The sequence below is a fragment of the Hirundo rustica genome, chromosome 1, assembly GCF_015227805.2.
Source record: "Hirundo rustica isolate bHirRus1 chromosome 1, bHirRus1.pri.v3, whole genome shotgun sequence".
Taxonomy (NCBI): domain Eukaryota; kingdom Metazoa; phylum Chordata; class Aves; order Passeriformes; family Hirundinidae; genus Hirundo; species Hirundo rustica.
In genome coordinates this window covers 133,729,560-133,756,586 of record NC_053450.1, presented here as the reverse complement: position 1 = coordinate 133,756,586, position 27,027 = coordinate 133,729,560, and the positions used below count along the sequence as shown (strand labels likewise).

General features: G+C 38.4%; 1 protein-coding gene across 1 annotated transcript; it reads left to right on the top strand.

The window, feature by feature from the left end:
- Positions 1-226: 226 nt before the first annotated feature.
- On the top strand, positions 227-24,089 carry LOC120751665 (pituitary tumor-transforming gene 1 protein-interacting protein-like; the record flags this gene model as incomplete). Its single annotated transcript, XM_040061893.2, is given in 8 exon segments — positions 227-302; positions 305-469; positions 2,593-2,645; positions 4,933-5,041; positions 7,736-7,844; positions 11,350-11,418; positions 15,870-15,916; positions 22,512-24,089. Coding segments are annotated over 8 exon segments (678 nt in total), but the record flags the coding sequence as incomplete, so codon positions are not given.
- Positions 24,090-27,027: the final 2,938 nt, after the last annotated feature.

Sequence of the window (27,027 nt, the reverse complement as noted above, 5' to 3'; positions counted from 1 at the left end):
GCCCTCACAGGCACCGGGAAGTTCACACTGCAAAGGAAGAAAAAAAGGATGTCACATCAAAGGAAGAAGGGGGAGGAAAAAGTCCCCCGTATGTCACATCTCGCCTACAACGACAGCGGACGAGCGGGACGCACCGCGCGGCGGCCACCCCAGCCCGAGAGCAGAGAGGCGAGTCCCGCCCGCGCCCCGCCCGCTCCCGGCAGGGCCTCAGCCCTCGGCACGGCCTCAGCCTCAGCCCCCGCCCGAGCCCGCCCCGCCCCTGGCTGGCGGCGCCTGCGCGGGGCCGGGACCCGGAGCCAGCGGGGTCCGTGCGGTGCCGTCCCGGCCATGGAGGCGGCGCGGCGGTGGCCGCTGTGGCCGCTGTGGCCGCTGTGGCTGCTGTGGCTGCAGGGCCTGGCGCTGCTGTGGGGCCGCGCCGTGGCGGGGCTGGAGCAGATCCGCACCACGGTTCCGCCGGCGCCGGCGCAGGGTAAGGAGGGGCGGGGTCGCTCCCTTGGCTTCCCCGGCCGTCCCGCGGGTGCGGCCGCGCGGCCTCCCCGGGCGGGCCTGGCCGGGGCCCGCGCTCGGCCCTGAGCCGGGCAGAGGGGCGCGGCGGCGGGCACGGGATCGGGCTCGCCCCGAGGCCCGCAAGGGCCCGGCGGCGCCCGAAGCGCCTTCGGGAGAGTTGCGGAGAGCTCGGGGCTTCCCGTGGTGCTGTCCCCGGCGTGGAGCGGGCTGCTCCCGTGCGCCGGGAGGGAACAGCCCGCTCCCGGCCCGAGGACGGGCTGATGGCGCTGGGGTTTGCCGGCCTGCGGGGCCATGGGGGTGTCCGGACCTTTGCGGCGCGGAGACAGCAGTCACAGAATCGCAGGATAGGGCAGATTGGAAGGGCCTCCTGGTCCGACGTCCCTTGCTCAAGCAGGGTTATCCTAGAGTACACAGTCGCCAGAGTTTGCTCAACCCTGGGTGATGATGAGGAATGTGGCTCAGGAGGAGCTGACGGAGTTGCTCGTCCCTCTCTGTTCTGTTGGAATCGTTTTAATTCGCTGCTTTTGACCGGCACTTGGTGAAGCTCGGCCACAGATTTAGTTGCCAGCAACAGATGTGACCACAAAGGTTCAGGTCAGGTTGGCTGGCATCAAATTTGGGTATCTCAAGTGCACCCTGACTGATGTGTCTACATCCCGGTGTTTAATTTCCTTCATGGAAGGGTTCATACTTCAAAAGGGAACCTCCAGCTTCTTGAGACAACTAGCTCGAAGCAAATTAGCCTTGCTGATTCATGTTCAGAAAGCTTATTTGTTTAAATCTCATGTTGAAAAGGTAATGAAGTATTTTTATAATAAGCATGGTGATATTCTGTGTTGAAAAATCCCATTTGAAAATTTTTGAGTATAAACTGAGCAGTTTCTGAACCTGCTCCTCATGTTGTTATTTTATGAATTGGCATACAGGCCTTTACACTTAGGTTGTTCATTGGTACCTGTAACAATTTAATTGGTATGGGATAAATCAGTAAGGGGGTTTTCTGTATGAATATATTAATTAAAGGTAAATATACTGCTATATAAAATGCATTTAATGTTAAGAATTAGTACCAGAAATATTTAATATTGAATTATGAAAAGAAAATATTGAATTCTGTAGTTGTTTCACAAGCAAGTAACTAGCTCAAATTGACAACTGCTTGTGACTAATGCTCCATTTGGAGGTCATTTCCCTTTGTATTTGTGATATGCTGAAATAAGAACAAGCTTGTTTCATTTACTGGTGTAAAATATTATCATAGGAATTACAATTAGTGGAGGAAAAATCCAGGTTCAGACTAGGAAGGGAGATTCCCCCTCATCTTTCAAGCAGTTCATCTAGGTCAAGACTAAGGCATGTATGTGGTCCTGTGGGCAGCAAATTATGTCTGAGTTATGGATAAAAAAAAGACTGGTCTTAGGATGATAAACTTGGGGTACTTCTAAAAAAAGTAAATGTGAACACCAGTAAATATGTGGGGTTTTTTTTAAATTCGGAGAAAATGCATCACTTGGTTTGTCAAGCTTCTGTTAAAATTCTTATTGGTCTCTTACGTATTACCTTTGTGTCCTATATTTGGAAGTGTATTTTATTGTTATTTAAAGTCATATTATTTGGAGAGCGTTATCTTTTAAAAACTCTTTTCTGCCAGAAAAAAGTTAATACCTTTGGAAGGGGATAAATCCTAAGCAAGCGTCACCTTTTGCAAAGCTTCCAAAGCTGCACAATTTGGAACGTTCCCTAAATTAAAGTGTGTAAGTTCTAGAATTTCAGCAGAGATACCAGGAGACTCTTGGGTCACATCTTCTATGTTGTCTTTAGAGAAAGCAAACTGAGGTTAAAGGTAAGCTTGAATTGTTTCCCTGTGTCTAAGGCTGAACTTAAATGATTTTATCTCTGTTTGCTGCATTTCTTGTGAAATGGATTTACTGAGATTTCATTACTTCAGTCAAAATTATTGCTTGTATCTAGGATTAGAAAAAAAGGTTAAATACTATGGTAAGTGCTTGACCTTATGGAATAAAAATAAGTATAAATCTCTGTAAATATAATCTCTGTATCTTTTGGTTTTCTTTGTTTTTTTAGCATGTTCAGCATTTTCCCAGAAGTCCTGTGAAGAATGTCTAAAAAACGTTTCGGTAAGATTTTTAACATCTCTTTTGATTGATAAGAATTTCCACTTCATATGAAATCAAATTGTTAGGCTTTCTGTGGCTGTTTGTTTCTTATGTACATTAATGATGGAGTCAACCAATGTGTTGCTTCACACGTGATGCCAGTGTGCTTTCGCTTTGCCTGGGTTGCTCCATGATTTGGTCACTCAGAGTGTTTCTGTGCTTTGTCTGGAGAGGACAAATCAAATCCAGGCTTCCAGTGCCAGTGTGTGCTTGGGGCTTTTATGCTCAGCTGAGCAAGTTGATGTTGCTGCTGCCTCAGACTCATCCTCATTTTGTGGGTAGCACATAGTTAAATGTCTACCTAATAAACTCAGGCAGTTAAAACGCCTTGCTTTTCTTGTGTTATATTAGGAAGACTGGGAAATTAATGTGGTAGCTGCCTTTCTCTAAAGATGCCCCAAGAATTGCCTGTAACTGAGGCAGAGTGTGCCAGTCCCTCTGCTGACCACGTCAGACTGTGTGTGCTTAGGCCTGCTAGGCTAAGCCACTGTTGCTAGCAAAGTGTTTAGATTTCCAATGAGATTGCAATAAGGCAGGCATTTAAATGTTAGAATTTCTTCCTGTGTTCTTTGCTGAAAACTTTTTAGCTCTAAAATATGGATTGTGATAAGAGTGCAAAAGTATTAGTCTCTGCAGGGCAGAAGTGAGAGATTATTTCAAATTCAAACTTCAGATGTCACTGAAAAGAAATATTTCAGGAGTCTAAAGTTGCATATAAGTTTCCATTACTGGAAAACCTTTTCCCCAGGGAAGATTGAGAAATATCTGAACTTACCTGCTTGGCTTATACATATTTTGGCTTTAAGGGAAAAATATTAATTGAATTGTGTATTGTCAGATTAATTTATCATTGGGAATGAGTCAATTGAAATATTTTCTTGTACCCTGCTCCAACCATTAACTGTGTCAGCTTTTGGGTTAGACACATTTTCAGTAGTTACAGGCAGGAGTTTCCATCAGAATGATATCATACCCTTTCTGGGCTCCTAGTTGTGTACAATCATTTGGATGGATTAGGAGAGACCTCATGAGCCACCTAATCCAGCTTCCTACTCAAAACACAGGCAACATCATGTTCAGAGGTTAACAGTGACTTTTATTATGCCCCCTGTTAGTTGGTATTTTTGGTATTTTTGAACTGTTAATTTTTATTAAATATTTGAGCCAAAAAAGGCATATTCTCATCTAAACCTCCATAATGAAAAGTGCATGGTTTTTGCAAAGTGAATTCTACTTTCTTAAGGTTTTTTTTGTTGATGTGTCCTTACGGGTGCAGTAACTTGTACAGTCTAGCAGCTACAAAATAGTAATACCTTCTTCTTGTGTCCACACTTTCCAAGAAAGCAGAAATCTGCTACAAATGGTTTCCTTTGTATTTAACATTTTGTAGTCCATTAAGAGCAAGATAACAGACTTGTGTAATTGAGGATGTATGACAGAGTACAGTTGATAGTAGTGTTAGATAAAGCATAGTTCCTGGCTGAATTTTATAATGAATCCTAAAAAAAACATGTTCTGTTAAAGATTTCTACTGCCATTATTCAAAACTATTTCACTGTTTGAGTTGTGTGGTAAACGACTTCTGAATAAGTATTTATTTAAACAATGAAAACCCAAACCTAAGCTTGATGCTTGGTGATGACTTTAAAAGCAGAAAAGTTGTACTGGAATTTTAACTACAGTGCACATAAAAACTTTAAATTTTAAAAATATCTGGATGTGTAAGTATGTGCAATTAAGGTACGCAGAGTACTTTGCAGCTCAGACTGGATGAGGCTGTATCATTCATTACCTGGCAGCAAAAGCTCCTGTAGACTTACAGTGATTCTTTACTAACTGTTTTCTGTTGATGATCAAATGCAAGGCTGGAGTAAGATTTTTATTCCTTAAAGATACGAGGTGTTTTAAAATTCTGAACAGTGGGCAGTCTGATTTTGTATTTCTTTGTTAATTCCAGTAGTTTTAAACCCAAAGCCATTTTACCCTCAAGTATGCAGGGTACCTCAATCTGTTCCCACATATTTTCAGGACAGTGTTACTTGTAAGTACAAAATGTTCTTATTCACCATTCAGTTTACGTTTTACTGAGAAATTGTAGAAGGACTTCTGTAGGCTTTATAAGACAGAGCACTTCCATTTCTCCAGTATTACATTCACATAAAAATATCTGTCTTTGGAGTTGTGAGCTAAATTGTTAACTGTTTTTGGCGATTAATAATTTTGGGTTTTTCTTGCTTCTTTTGCACAGTGCCTTTGGTGTTACACCAACAACACATGTATCGATTACCCTGTAAGAAGTATTCTTCCACCATCTTCATTGTGTTCTCTCTCAAATGCCCGATGGGGAGTTTGCTGGAGTAGGTACTAATTTACTTCTGCTGTAGAGAATTATTTATGAGTATGATTAAAGTAAGACAGCTTGCTAGAGCTGTTTCCTGATAATTTATTTGGAGGGGTGGGGCAAAGAGGCTGTGGTTATCCTTTGGAGCCATAGCTCTAATCTTCTGAACTTAGAAACAGTCATTGTTAAGGTTTCTGTGTGAACAGCCAGTGTAGGTATGCTGACGCAATGGCTTTAAAACATTTTTGCCTTCTTTAAAATTTCTGAAAGTGTTGGATGATTTTTCTAGAGCCACAATTCAGTTATATTCCCGTGGCAGCAGTGAACCAATACCACAGGAATAAAGTCACACAGAAGTGCTTGAACGCTATTTTTGCGTACACAACTGAAATAACGGTGTAATTGGGTACCAAAGACCATGTAGATAAGGTTTAAAAGGAGCATATACGGTGCCACTGTAATCCTGCATCGTGTAATTGTTCTTCAGTTTGCATTTGCTTTGCATGTTTTGCTACAAAATAGAGGACTGAGCATGTGCTTCTGGCAGGGTGAAATATTTGGAGCTGTGTTTGTAATAATCTGTGTACAGATCTAAAATCAGACCAGACTGGAACATAGAACACTTAAGGCATTGGAAAGCTTCTTGTATGAAACAAGAGTCTAGCAGAACAAAGGCTTGCTGCTTTTTGTGTGTTTGTGCATGGACACCAGGAGACTAAGGGACAAAAACAAATGGGGGTGAACTATCAGTGACCATGTTGACTGGAGAAAGTTACCATGCTTAGTGCAGAGAGATTCTGCAGTAGCCTAAACTAGGGTAGCAGAAGATTGTTAAAGTGGACAGCAATTAAACATGCAAGTTTCTGAGCACTACCACTTAATGACTGCTGCAGTGACTAGATCAAAAAGTACAGGTGACCATTATCAATTCTGTATTCTTACAGAAGAGCTTTGTGCTTTGTTTGCTGAGAACGGGCATTTATGCTTAGACTTCTGTTGGAGTTTTTTAGGGTTTGTTAAGAATGTAATTTCAGTGATAAAGCTCACTTTGAGGAAAACTGGGTTTACAGTGTTGTAGTAAAGGCTCTTATTATGAAATGTTTAGCAGACTTTTCTGAAAATATGGAGGGTTGACTCCTGCCAGGAGCTTAGTACTCACACAGCTGCTTGTTTCCTATCTCCTCCCATGGCACCAGTGGGATGGAGGAAGAAAAAGGAGCAAGAGTAGAAAACCTCCTTGTTTGTCATAAAGACGGTTATGTGATAAAGGAAAGGAAAAAGAGGGAGAGGAAAAAAGGCAGTTTTTTTACCACCCCCAGGGGCCGACTGATACTCAGTCAGTTCCCAAACTATAAATTCTTATTGGAATTGGCTTTCCCCTTGGAAGCCAGTTACACCCTCCACTTACCTCTCCTTCACCTCAGATTTTTTTGCTGACCACATTATATGGTGGCCAGTTTGGGTCAAGTGTTGTGTCAGCATCCCCTCCTGACCTCTCCCAGGCCTTTGCCTGTGTCCAGCCCTACTCACTGAGAGGAGCAGAGGGAAGGGGGCAGGAGGAGGTGGGGAAATATTTTGGTGCTCTTCAAGCCTGTTCAGCAACAACCAAAACATTGATGTGTTACCAGCACGTTTGAGCCAGAAATCCAAAACACAGCATCAAATGAGCTGCTATGAAGTAAGTTAACACTCTCAAACATTACCAAGTAGAGAAACACATGTCCATTTCTACTGATACTAAAGGTGGTCTTAACAGTTTACTGCTGCTGTGGGAATGGTTCTATCTTGTGTGCCATCTGTGTTTCTAGATTGACTGTAGCTTAAACACAGAATGAAAACTTCATAACGGAGTACATTCTCAGCAAAAAAAAAGTAAAAGTAAAAAAATGCCTAAACCAAAACAACAACAACACCCTCAAATATGCATTTCCTTAATAGATTTTTTACAAATTACAGGCAGCAGCTTGTCATGGGGTTATATGGTCTTATTGAGACTGTCCCCTACAAACACAGCAGGAAAATTAATTAACTTGTGAAGGTGATGGTGATTTTTTTTTCCTCTGAGCAAATAAAATTAAGAGATGGATGTTGTTCACCGTTGCTGAAAATGAAGGTGAATAGTGCAGCTTTCAAAGTCAAAAACAAATGGCTTGCTTCCAGTTACAATTTTATATGAATAACATGTGTTGACAGATTATTAACCAGAGTAAAGTGAAGGAGAGTGTAATACAAAGTAGCTTAATTGTGCTGGGTGCTTTCATGAATAGTAAGCAGATGAAATAGGTAATGGTGCCAGGAATGTGGACTGAAAACTGACAGTCTTTTCCTGCACTTAATGGGTTCAAAAAAACCTTTTTTGCTTCAATTAAGTAGCATGCTTTTGAAAAAAATAAATTTGTTTAAAACTTTTTTTTTTTTTTTTTTTTTTTTTTTAATTTTTGCTTTACTGGATGAAGTATATTACATTGTTTGTAACTTGTACAGAAGTAACAAAATGAGAAATGTGATTTTACTTAATGTCTATTCAGTGTAGATTATATCAAAGTTTGAATGTGGTATACTGTATTTTATCTGGAGTAGTTAAACAGAATCACGTGGAGTTTTTTGCATATAGGGATGAAAAAAATGTCTGTGAAGGAAAGGAAGAATTATCAGAAACATAAATGGTAATGATGGAGTCTAACAAGTTGAATGTATTCATGTTTTTCAGTAAACTTTGAGGCTTTAATTATTGCCATGGCTGTGGTAGCTGGACTCATTCTGGTGTCCATAACAGTCTGTTGCTGTTACTGCTGTTACTGCAGAAGGCGTTCCAGGAGGTAAACACATATATTTGTTTCCTTTGCTAACACTGGGTCCTGTTCTTCCCTTTCTACCTACAATTTTTACTCTCCAGTATACTAAGAATATTTTCATTTGGAAGCAGTTTTGGTCACTTTGCTTTATTTGTTTGATTGAGAAAGACAACAAGATAAGAGAGATTTAGTGACAGGTAGTATGACACTGCAAATGATGCTGGAATGACATGGAAGTGATTTTTCTAGTGATAGCAGCACTGATGTCTGACTTCAGGTAAGCTATTGCTTTACACTTCTATGTTTTATACTTTCTTATTAATATTGGACATGAAATCTTTCAATGACAAAATAAATCCTTGCTTCTTATTGTAATGGTATAAATTCTTTCAAGTCAAGCTCGTGATACAGCAAAAAGGGATCAGGTGAGTAACAAGTAACTGAGTAACAATGTCCTATACAGCACTCGGTATCCATCTTTCAGAGGTGCTTTAGGATCCATCAGCAGTCAGTATCTAAAGGATTGGCTCTCTTTGCCAATTCAGAAAGACGTTCTAAATGCAAGATAATACCTCTTTGCTCTAAGATACTAAGAATGATTTACTTATTTTCAAGGAAAGTAATACTGCAAAAATTAAATGTTCTTGAGATCTTTGAGAACTTGTAAAATTTTTTTAAACTCGCTTCTCCAAGTAGCTAATATTCTCAAAGGGTGAGAAGTAGTTGATGAGTAGTTAAAATAGGTGCATCAGCACTGTGGTGTGAAGTGAGACAGCACAGCGTGCTTGCCTTTATCACTCAAGTTTTAAAGCTTTCTGGACAGTGTAGTTTTAGCTAGCTCTGTTCTTTTTGTCCTTCAGTACTTCCTGTATGAATAAAATGGGGACCTTATTTCTTGGTCTGAAATATTTTCAATACTTTTTTAAATACTTTTGACTCATTGTTCCTGTTTGGGATTTGGTTTTGTTTTTTTAAAAGAACTTATCCAACTGTACATTGTTTAGTGCTGACCTTAAAGCGAGAGAAATATGGTACGTGTGTGGCTTTAAAGAAATATGAAAATAATTTTAAATAACATCTCATTCCTTTCTCTCTTCCCTGAGGAAGAAGCATGTGCCTGTTCTGTTGGTAGGTTGGTATACCAAATCTGCCCTAGTACAAAAACAAATACTCTTTGGTCCTGTGCTGATAAGCCCTGAAAATGTAAAGAACAGGTTTAGATCTTACATAAGATCTGCCAACATCCTCTGCAGAACAACTGAGTAGGCCCCTGTGGCTGACATGTCAGCAAATAAAGCTTGAATCCTGTGAAGAGATATTTGTGCCAGACTTCAGTTTTAGTAGCTAAGTTGTCAATCAGTACTGTAACATCTAATTCTAAAAATAGAGGGTTAGTTGAGAGTCATCTTATGCCAAGACTCCAAAGGTGTCAGGCTTAATCTTCTGACCCTTAGAGGATTTATAGGTCTTGTCAATCTGGGGTCCAGCTTATTTCAGGAGAAGTCAGAATATGTTATTATACTGAAGCCTGGTTCATTATTGGCTTTAAGCCCACTGATTCTCAGCTAGAATTCTTTTGCTCTCTTCTTCCTTACTTTTGGGGACTCATTTTCCACCAAAGAAACTGGGTTTTTTTCATGAGTAGGAGGAAGGAAAGGTTTTGGAAATGTAGTTTGAGATCTGCTTAACTGACTCTTTAGATTATCATCTGAGATCTGAGGTGTACCTTGTTTTGCAGAAGTATTAGTGTTTATTTTGGGAATTCTTAAGCTGTGATGTTCAAGTTTTTGAGAAGCCTGAACTTAGCTTTTCCTTGAATGCAGAGAATACTTAAGTGCATTAACCCCCACATCAATAATGTAGTAGGCTCTTCAGTGTCCATCCCACCACAGGGATTCTAGGAGTATTGGTGCACAGTTTTAATTTTTATCCTGTGTTTTTGGATTTCCAAGGGTCTGGTTCCATGTACTTGTGACAGTTTCAGGAACAGCTATTACTCATTAAACTCTTCTAAATAGACTTTTGTGAACATTCTGTTATCAACCATGTTTTTATTTGTATAATATCAAACTTCATGAATTTGGAAGAAGAATTCGTTCAAAGTATCTGGAAATCAGAAGATACTTAATGCTGTTTAATTACAGAGAAGAAATGTATTTTCTGAACCATATAGCAACATTTTATCTGTTTGATCCTTTCATATTTTGCAACACCAATTATGAAGATTATTGCATAGTTATAAGACATGGGTCTCTGGTAAAGCAGTTTTACTGGAGAGTGCCCAAGAAGGGGAGCTTCTAGTCATGCTGGACATGCTGATATGGAGAACTGATTAGTTTTTTAAAAGGGTCTAACATTGTTTTCAAATAAAAGTGACCTGTTGCTTGTATTTCCTGCTCCTCCAGGATTTTTCTAATTCTTTAGGTGAAAAAGCTGTAACTAAGAAATTTGTTTTTGATACGTTGCATGGCTTCTGAAATACTGGCTTGTATTGAAAATAAAGAAAATGTTCAGAGAGATATATGGACTGTTTGAGCACATGAAAGAGTTGAGTTCATATTTCCAGAGCTGAATGTGCCTGAATTTTGTGTTTTAAAGCGTTTGACATGCTGTAATTAACCACTGGATGTCACTCTTGCTTAACTCAGATGTTGGTGGATGCAGATGTGTGGTAATGCTGCTCAGGTGTATTGTAACTATTAATCTCAGACATCTTCAGAACTGTATTCACTTTTGGAGGTTGATTAGCACCTGGGCAAGCATGTCAGTTGTCCATTTACTAATCCAGAAGAATCATCATGAATTCTGCCACAGAAAAACTAAGAGAAAAATGGTTTGACATTTGCTTTAGAGTCCTACAAGTCTTACACAGTCTATCTAATGGTTAAGTGAAGCTGAGCTTTCTCCAAGGCAGGACACAAAGCTAAAGTGCAGCAGAGAATTCAGCAAAGCGTATCTGCACATGCACAGCTCAGATCTACTGTGTAGGTTCAGCATTTATCAGAATCACACAGCTGATACTCGGGTAAATCCTTGCTCATTCCAGAACAGACTTATTTCCTGGGGGCAGCTCGAGATTGGATAGTAATGATTGTTGGAATGATAAATTGTTCTGGCATCAAAGGCTTATGAATCATCAATCTTCTTCCACAGGACAACAATGGACTTAACTGTGCACATGAGGAACAATGAGTCTTAAATGGGGTGTGACACATGGAGAAAAGGGCAATTAGGAATCCTGCTTCTAAAACAGTCTGCATCCTCTTCCTAAGAAGCTGTAACTAGTCCTGTGGAGGCTGAAGGGCATATTACTACATGAGTAGAGCATTTGAATATTATAAAATGCAAAAGGGTAATTACACAAAGTCATTTATACTTATTCAGCTGTGAAATTTTACATGGCTATGAAGTAGCATCTCTGGTCAGACTAGAAATTCTTTTTGAAAGTAAAGTAACTAAATAGTAATAGCTTGGCAATGAAGTTGCTTTTTTGTCCTCTTACGCTTTCCTTTCCTCCTTATTTTTCTAGCAGACTGGATGAAGAAGAGGAGCAGCTAGCTAGGAAGAGAGAGGAACGAAGACTACAGTCTCTTCAGAGGTAAGTCTTGACAGTTTGATAGATAGCTATACACTTCCTGGTGATGTAGGAGTATTCTGCCTTTCTAAGAAACACATGGAGTACTAAACAAAGAGGCATTGGGATGTTAGGCATGACAGTTTTTACAGCTCAGGTTTTTACAAAACAGCTTTATTATGAGGTTGATACACCAGATTAGGAGCTGTATTGCTGTAAATGAACAGAGAGCAAACAAGTTGATGCTCAGTGTGGCAGGTACCATGAGTGCTCTGTGCATCATTGCAAGGTAATGACAGACATTATCCAAGAAGAGAACAGATGCAAATTTGCTTTCATAAACATCTGAATTTGTGAGCTGAAAGTGTCAGACTTGAATGTGCCTGGAAGGGTAAGAAATAGGTGTCCAACTTAGGAAATATGCTCACATGGAGTTTCTTAGATAAGTTATGTCGAATATTTGCAATGGATTAGGAAAAAAGGGGAGTTTTCTACTCCTTAATCCAGTTATAACTAGTCACAGCACAGTAGGCTGAGTGCCATTATGAACATGATATATCTCCTATAATGTGTGTGTTTCTTTCTGAAGAGAAGGCATCCAGTGAGGAATATCAACTTTATTTTGTATGCCTTGTGATGAAATGTACATCCTTAATTATGTGACTTTGTTCAGTTAAGACAGCACTTAACTATGTTCGTTAAAAAGCAGACTTCTGACAAGGTGCATAACGGGATGATTGTGTTCATAACCTTTCCACTGTGATTGGTGTATCAGCTTTAAATTCCTGGTACAGTTAATCTGTAGGAAGTCTGATGCTTCTGGAGTGTAAGGTGTGCTGTGCACACACCAAGCAAGTGGTGTTGCACGAGGCAATTAGCAACACAGAGCTAATACGACTTCCATTCTTGAATTTAGCCTAGGAACAAGGACACTGGGAGCAGACTGCACTGCCAGAATGATTGCTGCAGCCTTGCTTAGAGCAGCATTCTTCTTTCCCAGCTTGTCTCAGGAGTGTGTCTGTGAAACAGAAACTGTTTTAATTGCAGGAGAGAGCTTAGCAGCAGCCCTGGGGTGTTTCCATGTTCAGAACATGCATACCTATTGTGTGTGTGGCTGGGGGTCATGGGAAAACAAGAGGAGTAAGCCACTTCCAGCACCTAGAGCGCCTCACCCTACCTGCTGCTTGCTTCCTCTAAGACCTTTGGAGGTTGAATTCCCTGTAGCAGGCTGTAAAACAAATTAATATTCTCAACAACCCATTTTTGACAAGCAACCTGCAGAGGAAAGCACTGCCTTATACTGTGTAGTCCTTCCTTTCTACTGTGAACTTCTCACATACTTTATGAAAATAGCTGAATAGATGTTCAGATAAATATCATGGGAGGAAAACAGGTATAGCATTGACTTTGTGTCTATCTGGTTTTGATTTTTTTCTTGTCATATGACATGTTGGATTTTTTTCTGTGGGGTACAGCTACTTCAAATGTTCATATCAGTTGGCAGTGGAAGGTGAACAGAACTAGCCTGAGCTTCATTTCATGATTCCTTTAGTGAATGGTAAAAACAAAGGAAGGAGGCCCAAGTTCCATAGTGTTCCATGGAAATATTTTTCGTGGAAGATTTAAGATGATTGCAGCACTTAGTATTTTCTGTCTTTTCAGGTACACTGTATAAGTCTCCTTTTTAAGTTTAGTATTTATTTGCTTTAAAATTCAGTTAATTATGGATACTTTAGTGTCTCTTTAAAGGGTGCCTGTTAAAATGAAAAGTTAGGGAAATTATGTTGGCTCTCTGCTTGTCTACACAAGCCTGAAGCTAGCTCAGCTTACTAAGAGGGTTGAAAGTCACTGATGATGGTTTGAGTTTGCACTTACAGTGAGGGGCATGAAGAAAAGGATGTCTAGAGTTCAATTTTTGACTTAAAACAGTTATTGCATAGCTTTAGTCCTTTATTTGACTTCATTATCTCTAACATGAAAAATCATTTTTAACCATAGCATTGAGTAGTGAGTCTTTTTCTATGCACTCAAATATTTACAGCTTCAAATATGTGATATATTTATGTGTTAGATTTATATAATTTATAAATCATTATTTATTTTAGAAGTTTATAAACAGATGCTAAGCAATAAGATCCAGTGCCAAGTATAAATTGATAGTGTATTGGTAAGGGAGATCAAGGAGAGAGGCCAGGGAAAGAAAGGATGGTAGTTTATTTGTGAAGAACCAAGTATGAAAAATTATGTGAATTGTTGGTTTTGAGAAAAATACTTCCTCGGCTTACAGCAGTGGGAACAACTTCCATGAGAAGCCAAGATTTCAGCATGTATAAGATGGAGTAACAGCAGTAGTGTTAAGAAAGAGAACCAGCTCGGAAAACTGAAGTGACTTGAGCTGATCATAATGTGAGATGTGGGTGGTGCAGTAATTTTGGGTGGCTGATTCAGGGACTGCCTGTTCAGAGCTGTGTCTGGTTCTTCTGGGTTGATGAGTACCTAAGCCTTACTGAGCAAGGATTTAGTCATGGGTGAAGTGATGCCGTCGTGGCTGCCTGTCACAGTTTGAATGTTTCACTGATATTAATGGTTTTTACCCTTCAAACTTAATTAGATGTTTGGTGGTTTGTTTTGAATAGCCTAGGGAAGTATCCTAAAGACTTTGAGGTTTAAAGCCTACACAACTTGATTTTGCACCATCCCCTTCTTAAGCAGGGGCTTTCTGAATTCAGAACTGATTCACACTGACTGCTTAAGTACGGAGGTTTCAGCAGCTGAAACTGCAGCAATGAGTCTCCATTACTTCAGACAGGATATGCAAAACAAAGAATAAGTGCCATTCATACCACCAGTAATAAACCTGGTTTGAGGTCATGTGAAAACTATATAGTAGAAAGGTTAAGCTTTTTATTAGAGAAGATTGCTTTAAGCAGAATTTCTCTGCTCTCTTCCTGAGATTCCTTGCCCCATATAATATCTTCCTCTTATGTACCACAGAAAGCAGAAATCCTGTTATCAGGTTACCTTCAGTGGGTTAATTTGTCTCCTCTTTTTCCTATTCTCTTCAATCCTGACTTTCCTCCTCCACATGAATTTTATTACGCTGACTGTCCAGTGCCTCTTACTGCATTTTGGCCAGGTTGCTTTGTTTACTATGCTGCCTGGGCAGAGGGATGTAATGCACGTGGGTATCTCTTGGAAACTAGGTGGAAGGTTTTGAGTCTCTCTGTCTTGTTTGGGTTTTCTCATTGTGCTTTATCTGCATGCTTTTCCAGAAGTGCAATTGCTGGAAAAGGCCAGTTCCACCCTCAGCTCAGTAGGAAGCAGGATAATTGCTTCTGAGGACACACAGGATCTGATTAGCAGTAGGAATTGTTCAGAGGTGGAATATGCATAGGGCAGATGGGATCTTTGGTGAATTAAGCTGTCAGTGCTTAACAGCTTTCTGCTGAATACGTGCAAATTGGAATCCAACAGAAGTCACAACTTGTCTGACTGGGTTGAATTTTGACCGGGGGTAGAAAAGGGTGCTTGCTTTTTTTTTTTTTTTTTTTTTTTTAGTTTTTGTTTGAGGAACATTGTTGCCAAGTTCTATGTCTTTTCCTCAAGGTGTGTACATCCTGGATCATGAAGCAGTCATGTAGGACCTTTTATGTTTGTTCTTTAAACTAAGCAGAATAAATCTTTCCTTTGTAGTACAGGAAAACTGTCTGAGAAAAGATGGAATTTTTTCCATTTAAACATCTTTCATTTTTCTTCCCTTCGCCTTTGCAAAGGAGAAGGAGAAATCAACTCATCAGACACTTGGTTTATGTGAATAATTTAAGTTTGGCAGTATTAGATGCAGCCTTGAAAATGACCTTATGGTCAGACAACATAAAAACCAATTTATATTTAGCACAATATTTTAATTTATTTTCTGAATGGATGCCATGCTTTATTTTAGAAAGCAGTAGTTTTCACTTACTTGCTGTACATCTTAGAGCAAAATAGTAATACACCTTTTTATCCTTATAGAATTATTATATTGAATTAGTATTCCAAAGTATGTTCTGTGCACAGCTACATTTTACAGTGATGATCCCTGCTGGAAAACATTAGAGTTTCTTACAGTGTAGTGTAGTGCCTTGCTTCTTGTGCATAAATGAACACCTCAGTGTATGAGTGTGTGCATATATGTGGATGCTTTACTTTTATATAGAAAAGTATTTCTAATTGTTTATTGCAATATATCTTACGTTTGCACTATCAATTAGTAAGAATTTGTGGTAAGTCTTATAGATACGGTGTATGTAGATAGTTAAAGATGAAGTGTAAATAGATAATATATATACAACTGCTAAGTGATTTTTTTTTTAAATTGTTAATGTAATTACTAATACTAATGTAAAAAATACTGTTGTCCTTTTCAGATGTAATTAGTTTGCTTAGAGCTCAAAAGGGTCTGAATGTTCTTCTGATGCCTTTGTTTCTTGCAGGAAACATGAAAGAAAACTGAAGCATGATGAAATACGTAAGAAGTATGGTATGTGTCATCTTGTTTTGATACTATGCCTAAGTTGATTCCATTTCCCTAATTATTGTTAAAATTCACAGCAGAAATAAGCTGCTTTATGAGCGGCAGAAATAATCAAACCCAGTTTTCTCTGATGCCATCTTCTGACGCCTGATCTCAGCACATTTATGCTCCTGTTCTCTTCCTGCACTGACTGCTCAACTGGGCAAGAAGACAGTGTGCTTGGGATGGGCACTTAAATATATTGATTAAAATGAGTGGTTCATTCTGTCTGTTCCTTATTAAGAGGACTGAGTTTAGGCGCTTTTTTGTTTGTTACTGAATGTGACAAATGAACGTACTTGAACTTTGCTACTGGAGTCATGGCTGTTGAAGGAGGAGAGAGTGAGTAGTAGATAGCAAGCTTTTTAAATCAATCTTGAAATCAAGAAGGGTGAAGATTGCAGCCCAATGTAGGGATAAAATATTTTTTCTTCGTTTTTAAGGGGAGCTGTGCAAACTTTCAGTTGTAGAAGAGTATCAAGACTATAGGACCTGTTGTGTTGTATAGGAGACTCTTATTATCTAGGTTTGTCAGGTCTTGCACTTTTCATTTGATTTGTTCATAGGGTTAATAGTACTGTGTATTCAGAGACAGATCTGCTAAAACTCTGCTGCATTTTTTATTATGTAAATTGCTCTAATGTCAGAGAAGGTGTTTCTAGGGGTCTGAACAGTCACTCAAAGCTGTTAATTTTCATCCCCTTGTTAAACTGATTGGCAGAGTCTAGGAATGCCTTCATGAATCTGCAGCCTGCCCTTTGCCTGATGCAGAAGTGATACAGACAAGCTCTGTAGGGAATTCTTTGCCTAGAGAACTTTTATTAAAAAATGATCCTTTGCTGGCACTGTGAAGGAGGAAAACTACACTGTGAAGCTTGGGCTACAGGAGTTCTGATGTTAAAAAAGCAAGCAAAATCCAAGCACAAGGAAAAACACTGGCTTTTTGTATTTGTTTCTGCTTACAAGAGACCTCACAGTCAATCTCAGCAAGTTTGAATCACTGGGATAGATCTGGTGAAGAGCTTAGGGCAATGGCTGCAGTCCCTACAATAACTTGCAGCACTCAGTGCAGATGGACCTTCACATCTCCTGGATGCAGCCAAGATGTGAGTCCTGGGTGCAGAATCGCAGTTCCCATATCAGAGCCCTGCACTGGAGTTCAGTGATGTGAAAGCTGCATTCAGTTATGTTCTGCTTGTGAAACCAGTTCATTTGTCTCTGCATGGCTCTACGTTTTACTGCAGACAGTTGTCCAGTGCTTAACTTTTAGACCTTTGTGGAGTGCTTTGCTGGATCTTGTTGGAGTACCTGACTTCCCTGAAATTTAAAACTGTATAATGCAATGTCTCTGGAATACAGACATCAAATTCAATAAATCAAGCATTGCTTGTAGCTATAGTGTGCACACAGTCATAGGAGAGCTAGTGTCATTTTGCCCCCACTGTCAATGAATTAATGAGAAACAAGTTCATATGTTCATTGTATTAATGGAAAGTGTTCCTTCTTGTAAGAAGTCAGACATACATCTTCCTGCAGTTAGGTTTTGCAATGCACAAGATTGCAGCTGGACTAAAACTTAAATTTTATTAGCAAACTTCTATATAAATTTTGTTGACAGGTTTGCTGTATTACCTGAGCAAAAATTAATTTATATTATCAGATAGGTCAATTTGAGGCCTGGAATCTCATGATTAATTTTTTTCTTAAAGCAAAATCTAACTCACACATAAACATAATTAGCACATCCTTAAAGGATATATGTAACTGAGGAAAAAATGAAAAACAAAATATGTGTAAATTTTGAAAAAATAAAATAAATTTGCTGTTGAATGTAAGAGTTGCATTCTGGTAATATACAGACAATTGATTGTCAGAATAATTTGGTGAGACAGAGAGTAGACTTGGATCTTTTGTCCACATTTTTTACTGTCTAGAAAATACAGATGTTAGCATATTAAACATAATCTAATAAAAATTGCTGCAAATAATTGTGGAGGCAGTAGATTGTTTTGCACTCTTATACACTGCAGAGAGGATTCTCAGTTATGGATGAGTGGTAGAATGACAATGACTTTGTTAACCTGACTGTAGATTAAGATACCCGAAATTTGGGTGGCTTTAAGGGAATGCCTTTTCCCATTTCATCCCCCAGCTTTCCATACCCCATTTAAATGGTAATTACACATTTGTAATGCACTGCAGGTGTCACTCTAGCCACAATCCTTTGGGAGCATTGGAAGCAATAGAGCTTTAGCAACCAGGAGTACGCACTTTCAATTGTTTCTTTGTTGCACAATTTGATAGTATTTTTCATTTGCTCACATATATGAATGCAATATGATTACACAAATTATACGTTGACTCTTAGGAAAAATTTAAAATAGAATTCAGAGTACTTTGCCGCTTGTGTAGTACACAAAGGAATTACAATTTAATGAAGAAGCTGCATTTGCTTCTATTGTGTGTTCAGTATAGCATTAGTGAGAAGCTGCTTTATTATTTATTTATTTGAGGATCTTGCCTAGTATTAGTGGAAAGATTTTTTTTCATTTAATTTTTGCAAAATGATTATCATTTCATTGCTTTAGTTCTGCAAAGGTTTTGATTTGCTATTTTAATGATATGTAATCCTCTCTTGTTTATTTTATGTAAGTAAGACATTGGATTTTGTCTTCAGTAGTTTATGACAGTAAATGTTTCTTCTGTTTAAGGTAGATACTTTGCCTTGACCTTCTTTAGTGTTCTGAATTAAGATAGGAAAATCTTCCATTGCCAAACACTGAAAGCTATTTAGTTTGTTTGTTAAGAATACAGCTGTTAATCTGGGAGGCTAAGAATAAGGAGGAAAAGTTTAATAAAGGGTAAAGACATGCAGCAAACTAGGGGGTTTTTTTGTTTGTTTTCAACTGTACACAGTCTCTTGTGTATTTCACTTGTTAATTCTGGTTCCGGGCAGTGTTGATGCATGATGAGAGTCAGATCTCAGTGACTGGGAACCTGCACAGTTAGATTGTATATAATATAAATTAATATGTTGACAAGTGGTATTAATTTCTTTGGACCATTGCTTTGTCATTTCATCATTATTAAGATGCTTCATTGTTTCATACAAACTTATGAAAGATACTGGACTACTACACCTTTCAAATTTTTGAGTGTTTCTTAGATACTGCTAAGTTGGTCAAATACTGACCTCAAAATGAGGATAAATAGAAATAAGAGCTTTTAAGTGACCTGTGTGCCAGTACTCAAGTTCTTCAGTGACATGTAATGGACTTGATTCCAAACAAGGCTCCTGAAGATACATCTGGTTTCTCTGAACCCCAAAGGGTAAATGACAACTTGGGTAGTGGCTCTCATGTCAGACAGGAAACAGTCAAGAAACAACTCCTGTCTCTTTCAAGGCAGCCTGAGAGCTTCAGCTGAGCCAGACGTGCTGCCCCATTAGCATGGGCTGCCAGCTCCTCGGAGTGGCACTGGCAGAGCGGCTCTGGCAGCTGCTTTCTGTCATGCCCTTTTTTTTTTTTTTTTTTTTGTATGTCTCTCCAAATTATGTCCACTTACTAGGGCCTGATACTTTTTCAGTAAGAGCTGGTGCAAGTGATGAGCTGTTGTCTCACTCGTCTTACTTAATGTAATCTTATGATGTACTTAAAATGCTGAGGGTAAAAGAAATTTGAATGCTGGATGCAGGTTTGAGAGCAAGGCTGAAAGCAAAGTGGATCAGGTATTGTAACCCCTGGTTGTCTTCATTTGGAAGGAGGGCTTGGCATTTCTCTTGTAGTCCCTTTTTCCTGGGAGATCAATTTCAGAAGTCAGAGCCAATAGTATTCATGCTGGATTCACCCATAGTTCTTAGACCCTGTTTTGTTTCAGTATTCTGTGATGAAACAGATGAGAGTACTTTATGTTAGGCATACTAATGCCTGATTGGTGGTGATTAAATCTCCTCATTCTTAAACATAATTCAGCAAAATTAAAGCGAGTACTACTGGGAATGGCATTTGCAGTGAGGAGTAAAAATGACACATTCACTTGAAAAATGAGGATTAGTTTTCTAAGATGGCTTTTAGCTGAGTGTTTTGGGGCAGGGGAAAAGTATATTCACTCCTCAGAATGGTATAGGAAAGGTTTATCAGGACTCTTACACAATCCTCTGGTTAATTTGAAATTGGCACTGCTGGATGTAGAAATTCTTCTCCATTGGGTTTCAGTCATTTGAACTGTAAAGAGCAGTATGTAGTGTTTAACTGTGCTGCTTTCTGATCTATGAAGAGTTTAGTATGTGTCCTGAATGAAATATCCAAAAAAATATAATAAGCACCCAGACTATACGGAGAAAAGTCTGCAGGCTATGTTCATTTTGTCAGGGAATATGGTACCACCTCTTGCCACTTTATGGAAAGTTTTTTGGAGTTAGGTGCATTTAGTTGTTAAGGGAACTTAATGAGTGCAGGGAGTTTATGCAATGGCAATTGTAATAATAGTGGTAATTTCTAGTATTGATGCTGATCTTCTGTAAATGTTGTGTAAATGTCTTTTGTATTTCAAAGGGGTGAGATACAGAAGTACTGCAGTTTTGTGGGTTTTTTTAAATTGGACTACTCACTTGTGTTTCAGGTAACTAAATATATTAGGAGCCATATATCGTAACTGCCAAAGTATTCACATGTCTGGAGGAAGGGTGGGAGTAAAATAAATGTTTCTTCTCTCCTTGAGTTGGGATTAAATTAATGCAGGAATGTTACCTGAAGGCACTGAAGGTTGAATGGCAGGCCAAGGATAAGAGGGAGGTTTTTTATTGTGTATTAGTTTACTTGACAGCTAGAATAGACTTAGTAGACATCACAACTATTTGTTTAAATGCGTGAAAGGCAAGATCAAAATTTGAGAAGTAACCACTTTCTAGAAGTTTAAAAATACAAAATTTTCAAAATCTGAAAATATTGTAGATTATTTTGGACAATTATATTATCTAAGCATATTGTTATTAAACAAATGCCTTAATTTTTTCTTTTCTTTTTTTTTTCCAAAAACAATTATAGAAAGGGATAGTACCTCTGATACAAGGTACTACACCAAGTAAATAAAGTATGTCATGTTACTTGGCTGGAGCTTTATAAATGTTACTGGCTCACTCCTTGGACAAGTAAGGGTCATTATATATGAGGGAAAGTTTTGATATTAACATTTTACAAGTTGACTGCTTGTAATCTTGTTTATTTGAGTGATTATAGGACTTTTCATATTTATTCTTTATTCCAACTATTTGCTGTTCCCTATCAGGTAGTTAGTTGCAGTAACTGATACAGTAATCAGCACTGAGCAGTTGTGCTGCTTGACTGGCATCTTAAAATAACCTGACAGTTCAAATGAGGCTCACCAGCTGCACAAGGTAGGCAATAGTGTAGTCTGCCTACAGCACCATTAAGTTTTGACTTTCAGATAAAACTGAATGTTCAATATCTGTGTGCAGGTACATGTGGAAAAGAGGTATGGTATGAAAAGGACTGAGGGGAGTTCTTACAAGGTTTGGCAGTGACTAGAAAGTTTGTGGTTTTTTTCTCATTATTGTGAATTTGAACATTTGTGATTTGGAGTTGCTCAGCTGCACGGTCTTCTGTCTCCATGCCTAGACAAATGAGTTAGAGAAGAGTCCTTGTCAGACATGAGTATAGAAATGTTGGCAGAAAAGATAGCAATAGTGTCATGTCCTTTCACAACATAAGGTCAGCCTCTGGACTCTTACAGGACTCCTTTATTTTCAGTCCTCTGCCTACCCCAGGTTTAAAGTGTGGTTTAATGTCTCTTTGAAATAATTTCTGTGTAGAACAATGATTGCTCAGCTAATCCATGCAGAGGATGCTTTGCATATCCAGACACTCAGCATAATTGGATGGCTTTGCAGTGCTTTCTGTGACAGTATTCTAGTATAAAGTCATTAAGAACCTTTGTGAGGAAAACATACTGCAACTTGGATTAAGTGATGCTCTTGTTGTGGTCCCTGGAGGTTTTAGTGCACATAAGAAGTGATCTTCATTTTTTCTTAGAGATTATTGTCCTGTTGCAGAAAAGCTGTAAGTGTCTGAATGTGACAGATGGTTGGGTATAATTGAAGTAGAACTAAGTCAAACTAGCAGCATCTTACATTTTAAAAGGATGATGATCTTATAGTCACTTACATTTATAAACTGGCCACTCAGAATCTGTTCTTCTTGAGACATCTCTATACTTAGGTTTTTGTCAACTTGACTTCCACAAGTGCGTTTTTTGGGGTATACCTCACAAATGAGAAATGTGTTTTCCATGATAATTCTTCATAAAAAAATGTTCTCTCCCTGCTAAATCATGAAATACTTATACATGATTATAGTCAGAGAATTAAGAGTGCTTAAGAACACTTTTAATTTATTATAATACTTGAGTGTTTAGGTAGTAGAGCAACTATTACAAGAATTGCCTTTTGGATTTGTTACATGCAGTACCTACTGCAGTGAAGTCAGTAGCTCAAAGTTTTTCTGTTATAAGAAAATGATAAATGTAGTCTCATTTTGTTTTACAGGTCTTCTGCAGGATTCTGATAACCCTTACAGCAGATTTGAGAATGAATAAAAATGAGCACCTTCCACCAGAGCTGTAACTCTAGAATCCAAGAAGACAGTTTGTTTTCGTTTGCCCTTTGTGCTCTTCTGTTTTTTTTTTTCTTTCCAAAGTGTTTTTTCCTGGCTCTAAAGCTAGAAGCAGCTAAAGACTTTCTGAAATATGTTTCTGTTTCCTAGGTGTATCGAATTTTTTATAAATGTTTTTTTGTTGTTGAACTGTTTGCTGAAGTTTGTTGGTTATCTTTCCTCTTCTTAAATCTATATTTTATTACTCGACTTAGATGGTTAATAGTCAAAATAGTGTGTTTGAGTTCAGTCTTAACTGCCACTTAAAGTAGTTGTTTTCATGTTGTTCTCTCTTCCTAAATAAGGAGATTTTATATATATATATATATATATATTAAAAAAACCAAAAAGCAACATGGAACTACAGCTCCACATAGCAGAAGCAGTTGATGCAAAATACATCATGTGCATTCTTGTGGGTGGAGGGTTTTTTTGCCTGGAAAAAGATCTTCCAAGAGTGTAATGTGTAAGGGTTGACAGAGAGGAGCATAGTTTTCTTTGAATAATGGAATTCAGTTTGGGGAATGTTAATACGTACCTTGGATATAGCACTGATGTGAAAAAGAAACCAGTTAGCAAAATAGGAGGAAGGTCCATCTTGCAACAAACATAGTTATGTGTTCCTAAATTTAAGAAACATCAGTCTGTGTGAACACTTTCTTCTGCAAAGTTAATGTATATTGAAAAAAAAGGTATAAAGTTGCCCAGATTCTGCAGTTTACCAGGGCTGACCCTGGCCAACAGCTAGAGCCCTGCCCAGCTGCTTCCTCCCTCCCTCAGCGCCATGTGGGAGAGGATGGGAACAGCAAAGGGTTGAGATAAAGGCACAGTAAGTGAAGGAAAGGAGGGTAGTGGGAACAAATTCTGCAAATGCGATTGCCACCTCCCAGAAGCAGACATTTGCCCAGTACCCCCCTCCATTTTTCTTGGTGAGCCTGCAGTAGGGTCAGTTTGCATCAGTTTTTGCCAGCTGTGCTAGCTTCTTGCTCACCCCTGGTCTAGTCACTGGAGCAGGCACAGTGGGGGAAAAATGAAACCTTGATGCCGTGCAAGCAGTGCTCAGCAAAAGCCAAAGCACTGGTGTGTTACCAGCACTATTCCTGCCACAAATCCAAAGCAAAGCAGCATCGTAGGGGCTGCTATGAAGGAAGTTACCTCAGTTGCTGCCAGACCCAGTACAGTAACAAGGCAGTATTTTTTTAACTTTCTATTGTTCTTTTGATATTTTCCATAATGTGATATTTTCCTTTTTCATAGAGGTCTTTCCTTGAGCACTTCCAGTAGCTTACCATTATGATGTGACAAGCAAAGAGCTCTTCTGTCCCCCAGTCTGATTGTATGTTCCCATTTATTTTGTACATTTTAAATCACCTCCCTTGCTGTTTATTATCTGTTAAACCATATGTACAGTATTGAAGATGTTTGTATTATTTTTCTCCACCTTCCTAAAATAAACTCTTTAACATCTTGAATACGATTCTGTTTACTTCTGTTGTTCCATACCATTTTAAATTAACTTGGTTTAAAAGAAGTTACCAAGTACGACTTTGGAGAAGGGAAAAAGATGTATTTTTGCCAGTTGTCTGTGGCAGGAATTAGATCATGCCTGTGGGTGAGGATGTGAATTATTCCTTGCAGTGTCAAAGAACCTGCCTCTGCTTAGGTTTAGTAAATAACACTTATCACTGGTTTTGGTACAATGTTCTTTCACTGGCTTTACCTCTGCAGACTTTTTCTCTGTGTAGTTTCTCAGGAATGTATATAAAAATAGGTTTCTCACTTTTTGAATCAGTATTGTCATTTGTGTTACTGAAATACTGGTCTGTTTTTTCTTTTTCCTTTTTTCTTTATCTCATATTTAGTGCTTTATTAGTAGGCAGTGTGTTTAATTTCATGTTTATCTGTCAGCCATTGTCAAATCTGAAGTATTATTCAAATTCCTGTCCTAGAAGAACGATGGTTTGTGATAAGAGTGAGTTGCTAGTGTGGAAATGAAACATGCTGATGGTTTTCCCTGGAGATAACTTTTACAAAATTGATGAAGGTCTGTCTGCTGTCTCACAACCAAGTAGTGACATTCCTGACTTAATAGAAAAGCATTTTTCTTCAGCAGCTGCTACAATATACGAAGGGCTGTCATGTATTCTATCAAAAAAGGGAGGAGGGACAACCTTTCTTACTATTTCAAAGAGGCTAAAGTACTTGGAGAACCAAAATATTTTCAGAAAAGGTAACAGGAGAATTGACATTTCTAAGTCTTAATTGTGGACATAAAAAGGTAACAGTTGTGGCCAAATTTACGTTACGTTAAGCCTTAATGTTAGTCTGTAGTTTATACAAAATGTTAAGCTGGACATCAAATATGGTATATTTTTGCTTACACAGTTAAGACTATTAATCTAATGAGACTATTGCGGACACCACCCTTAGAGCTTAATGGAAAATGCAAAAATCCTCACAAAATCCCCAGACTTTTCAGATTATTTAACCTTTCTTTTCTGTGTTCATTGGAGCAAATAATTGGATGGAAAATACCATTATTTCATTATATTAATTACCTTCTTTGCTTTTCTGTAGGTCACTGTTTCTTACTCTGGCTTAGCACAAGAAGGGTTACTTGCCTTTGTATTTCAATGGACCCACAAGTAGTTGGGAAAACATCTTTAGAAAGAGGTATTGTATCTTTGTTTCTCAGGTGTATGAACAAAGGCATTTATCATCTTTGGTGTGAGCTTCCCCTCCTCCACACTTTTTCAACAAAAGAAACAGAAGGTATGCAACATAATAAAAGTAGGGAAACAGCATAACCCAGGCCTGAGAGCTGCATCTCGGTTTATTGTGTTTTTCTGATTTTCCCTTCATTCACAATCTGTTCCCTTTCCTCTGTATTTACACTTTAAGTGGTTATTGCTTGTGAATTTTAGTAGTGAAGGTATTGCTGTTTGAAAATAAGAGCAATCTGGGAATTAAAAAAAAATAAAATTTTTGTTTATCTTTCCACAGAATAGAGCTTCCAGTACTTAAAACTCAAATGGGACAGGTTTAAGAGTGGTATTGCTGGGTGTAATTTATATAAGCGAAGAAAATGTTAGTAGATTGAAGCATATTGTTTTAACTTATGTTAATGCATGAACATTTTTGCCACTTCAGAAATCTTGGATTTGATGATGCCTCAATTTTTTTGTTTGTAACATGTCTTTCTTAATTGTTAATTGATTATTCCAGAGTATTCCTGAAGTTGTGTTTCTGGCGCTTCACAGGATCCTCTGGATACATTCCTCAAAAGCTCCTTCACCCAAAACTTAAAGGGTCATGATTCTGATACCTTCAAACAACATGGAAAACCTTTATTTATCTTAATGGCTTCACATGGTTTATACTCAATATCTGGCTGAGCAAATACATTTAGTCTTTGTTGTGGTATTATTAAGGCTTTGGACTTGGCATGAGAAGATCTAGTGTTTAAATGTGTAGAAGTGTACATTGGCTCTCAAGCCCAGAGCTCTATTTTGTCACCTCGCCATTAGCTTCCCGTCTAGGTCTTGTCACATGTGAGTTCAAGTGTGTTTGTCCTCAACAACACTCCTTAGTTATCAAGAAAAACAAATTGCTTTCTTTTCTGATGCTGTGTTCCTACAAGAGATGTTAAATGTCAGAGATGAGAACAAAAGTTTTTGTTCCACTTTGACTCCTCAGTGCCTTTTTCAGCCATGGTGAAGTGCTGAAGGCTAGGATTTGTGCAAGTAATGAATGACCCAAACCATCCACAAATGGGAAGAGTTGTGAGTTGCAAAGGGAGGCAAAAGAGAGATAGTGGGAAAAAAACTACAGCAGTGATCAACAAATGGTGTTCTCTTTTGCACAACTTTGATGAGATTTGCATTTTTGTATTTTGTTATGTCATCTTTAATGGAAATGAAATTATGCAACTACACTGTATTACTACATCAGAAATTCCGAGGTTGATTTCACTTGCTGCATCAATAACCAGGCTTAGTGTTTGCTTTTAGGAAGGCTGTCTGAAAATCACAAACTTTCCTTTTTCTTATTTAACACAGTTTACAGAGAAAATACTTAGTGGTGTCTTAAGTGAGCTTCCACAAAGCAGGAAGGTCAGAAGGTAAGTCTAAACCTAAAGAAATCTGCAGGTGGATTTCAGCAGCTTAACAATTTATCAGTTTTCTGACTGAATGTCTCGACCATCAGTATGTATTATTAATCAAATGGAGTGACTTTTCTCCTGCTGATAGAGCAATTGCTTTTAAACAAGAAAAAGTAATAGAGGGCAGAGTTTTTGAGCTGTCACTTTGAGTCAAGTGCTGGCATGGCAGATAAATGGGTGATAGACTAAGCAAAGTCACTTTGAGGGCCCTGTAAGCTTGAATCTGTTTGTGTATTAACATGCTGAAG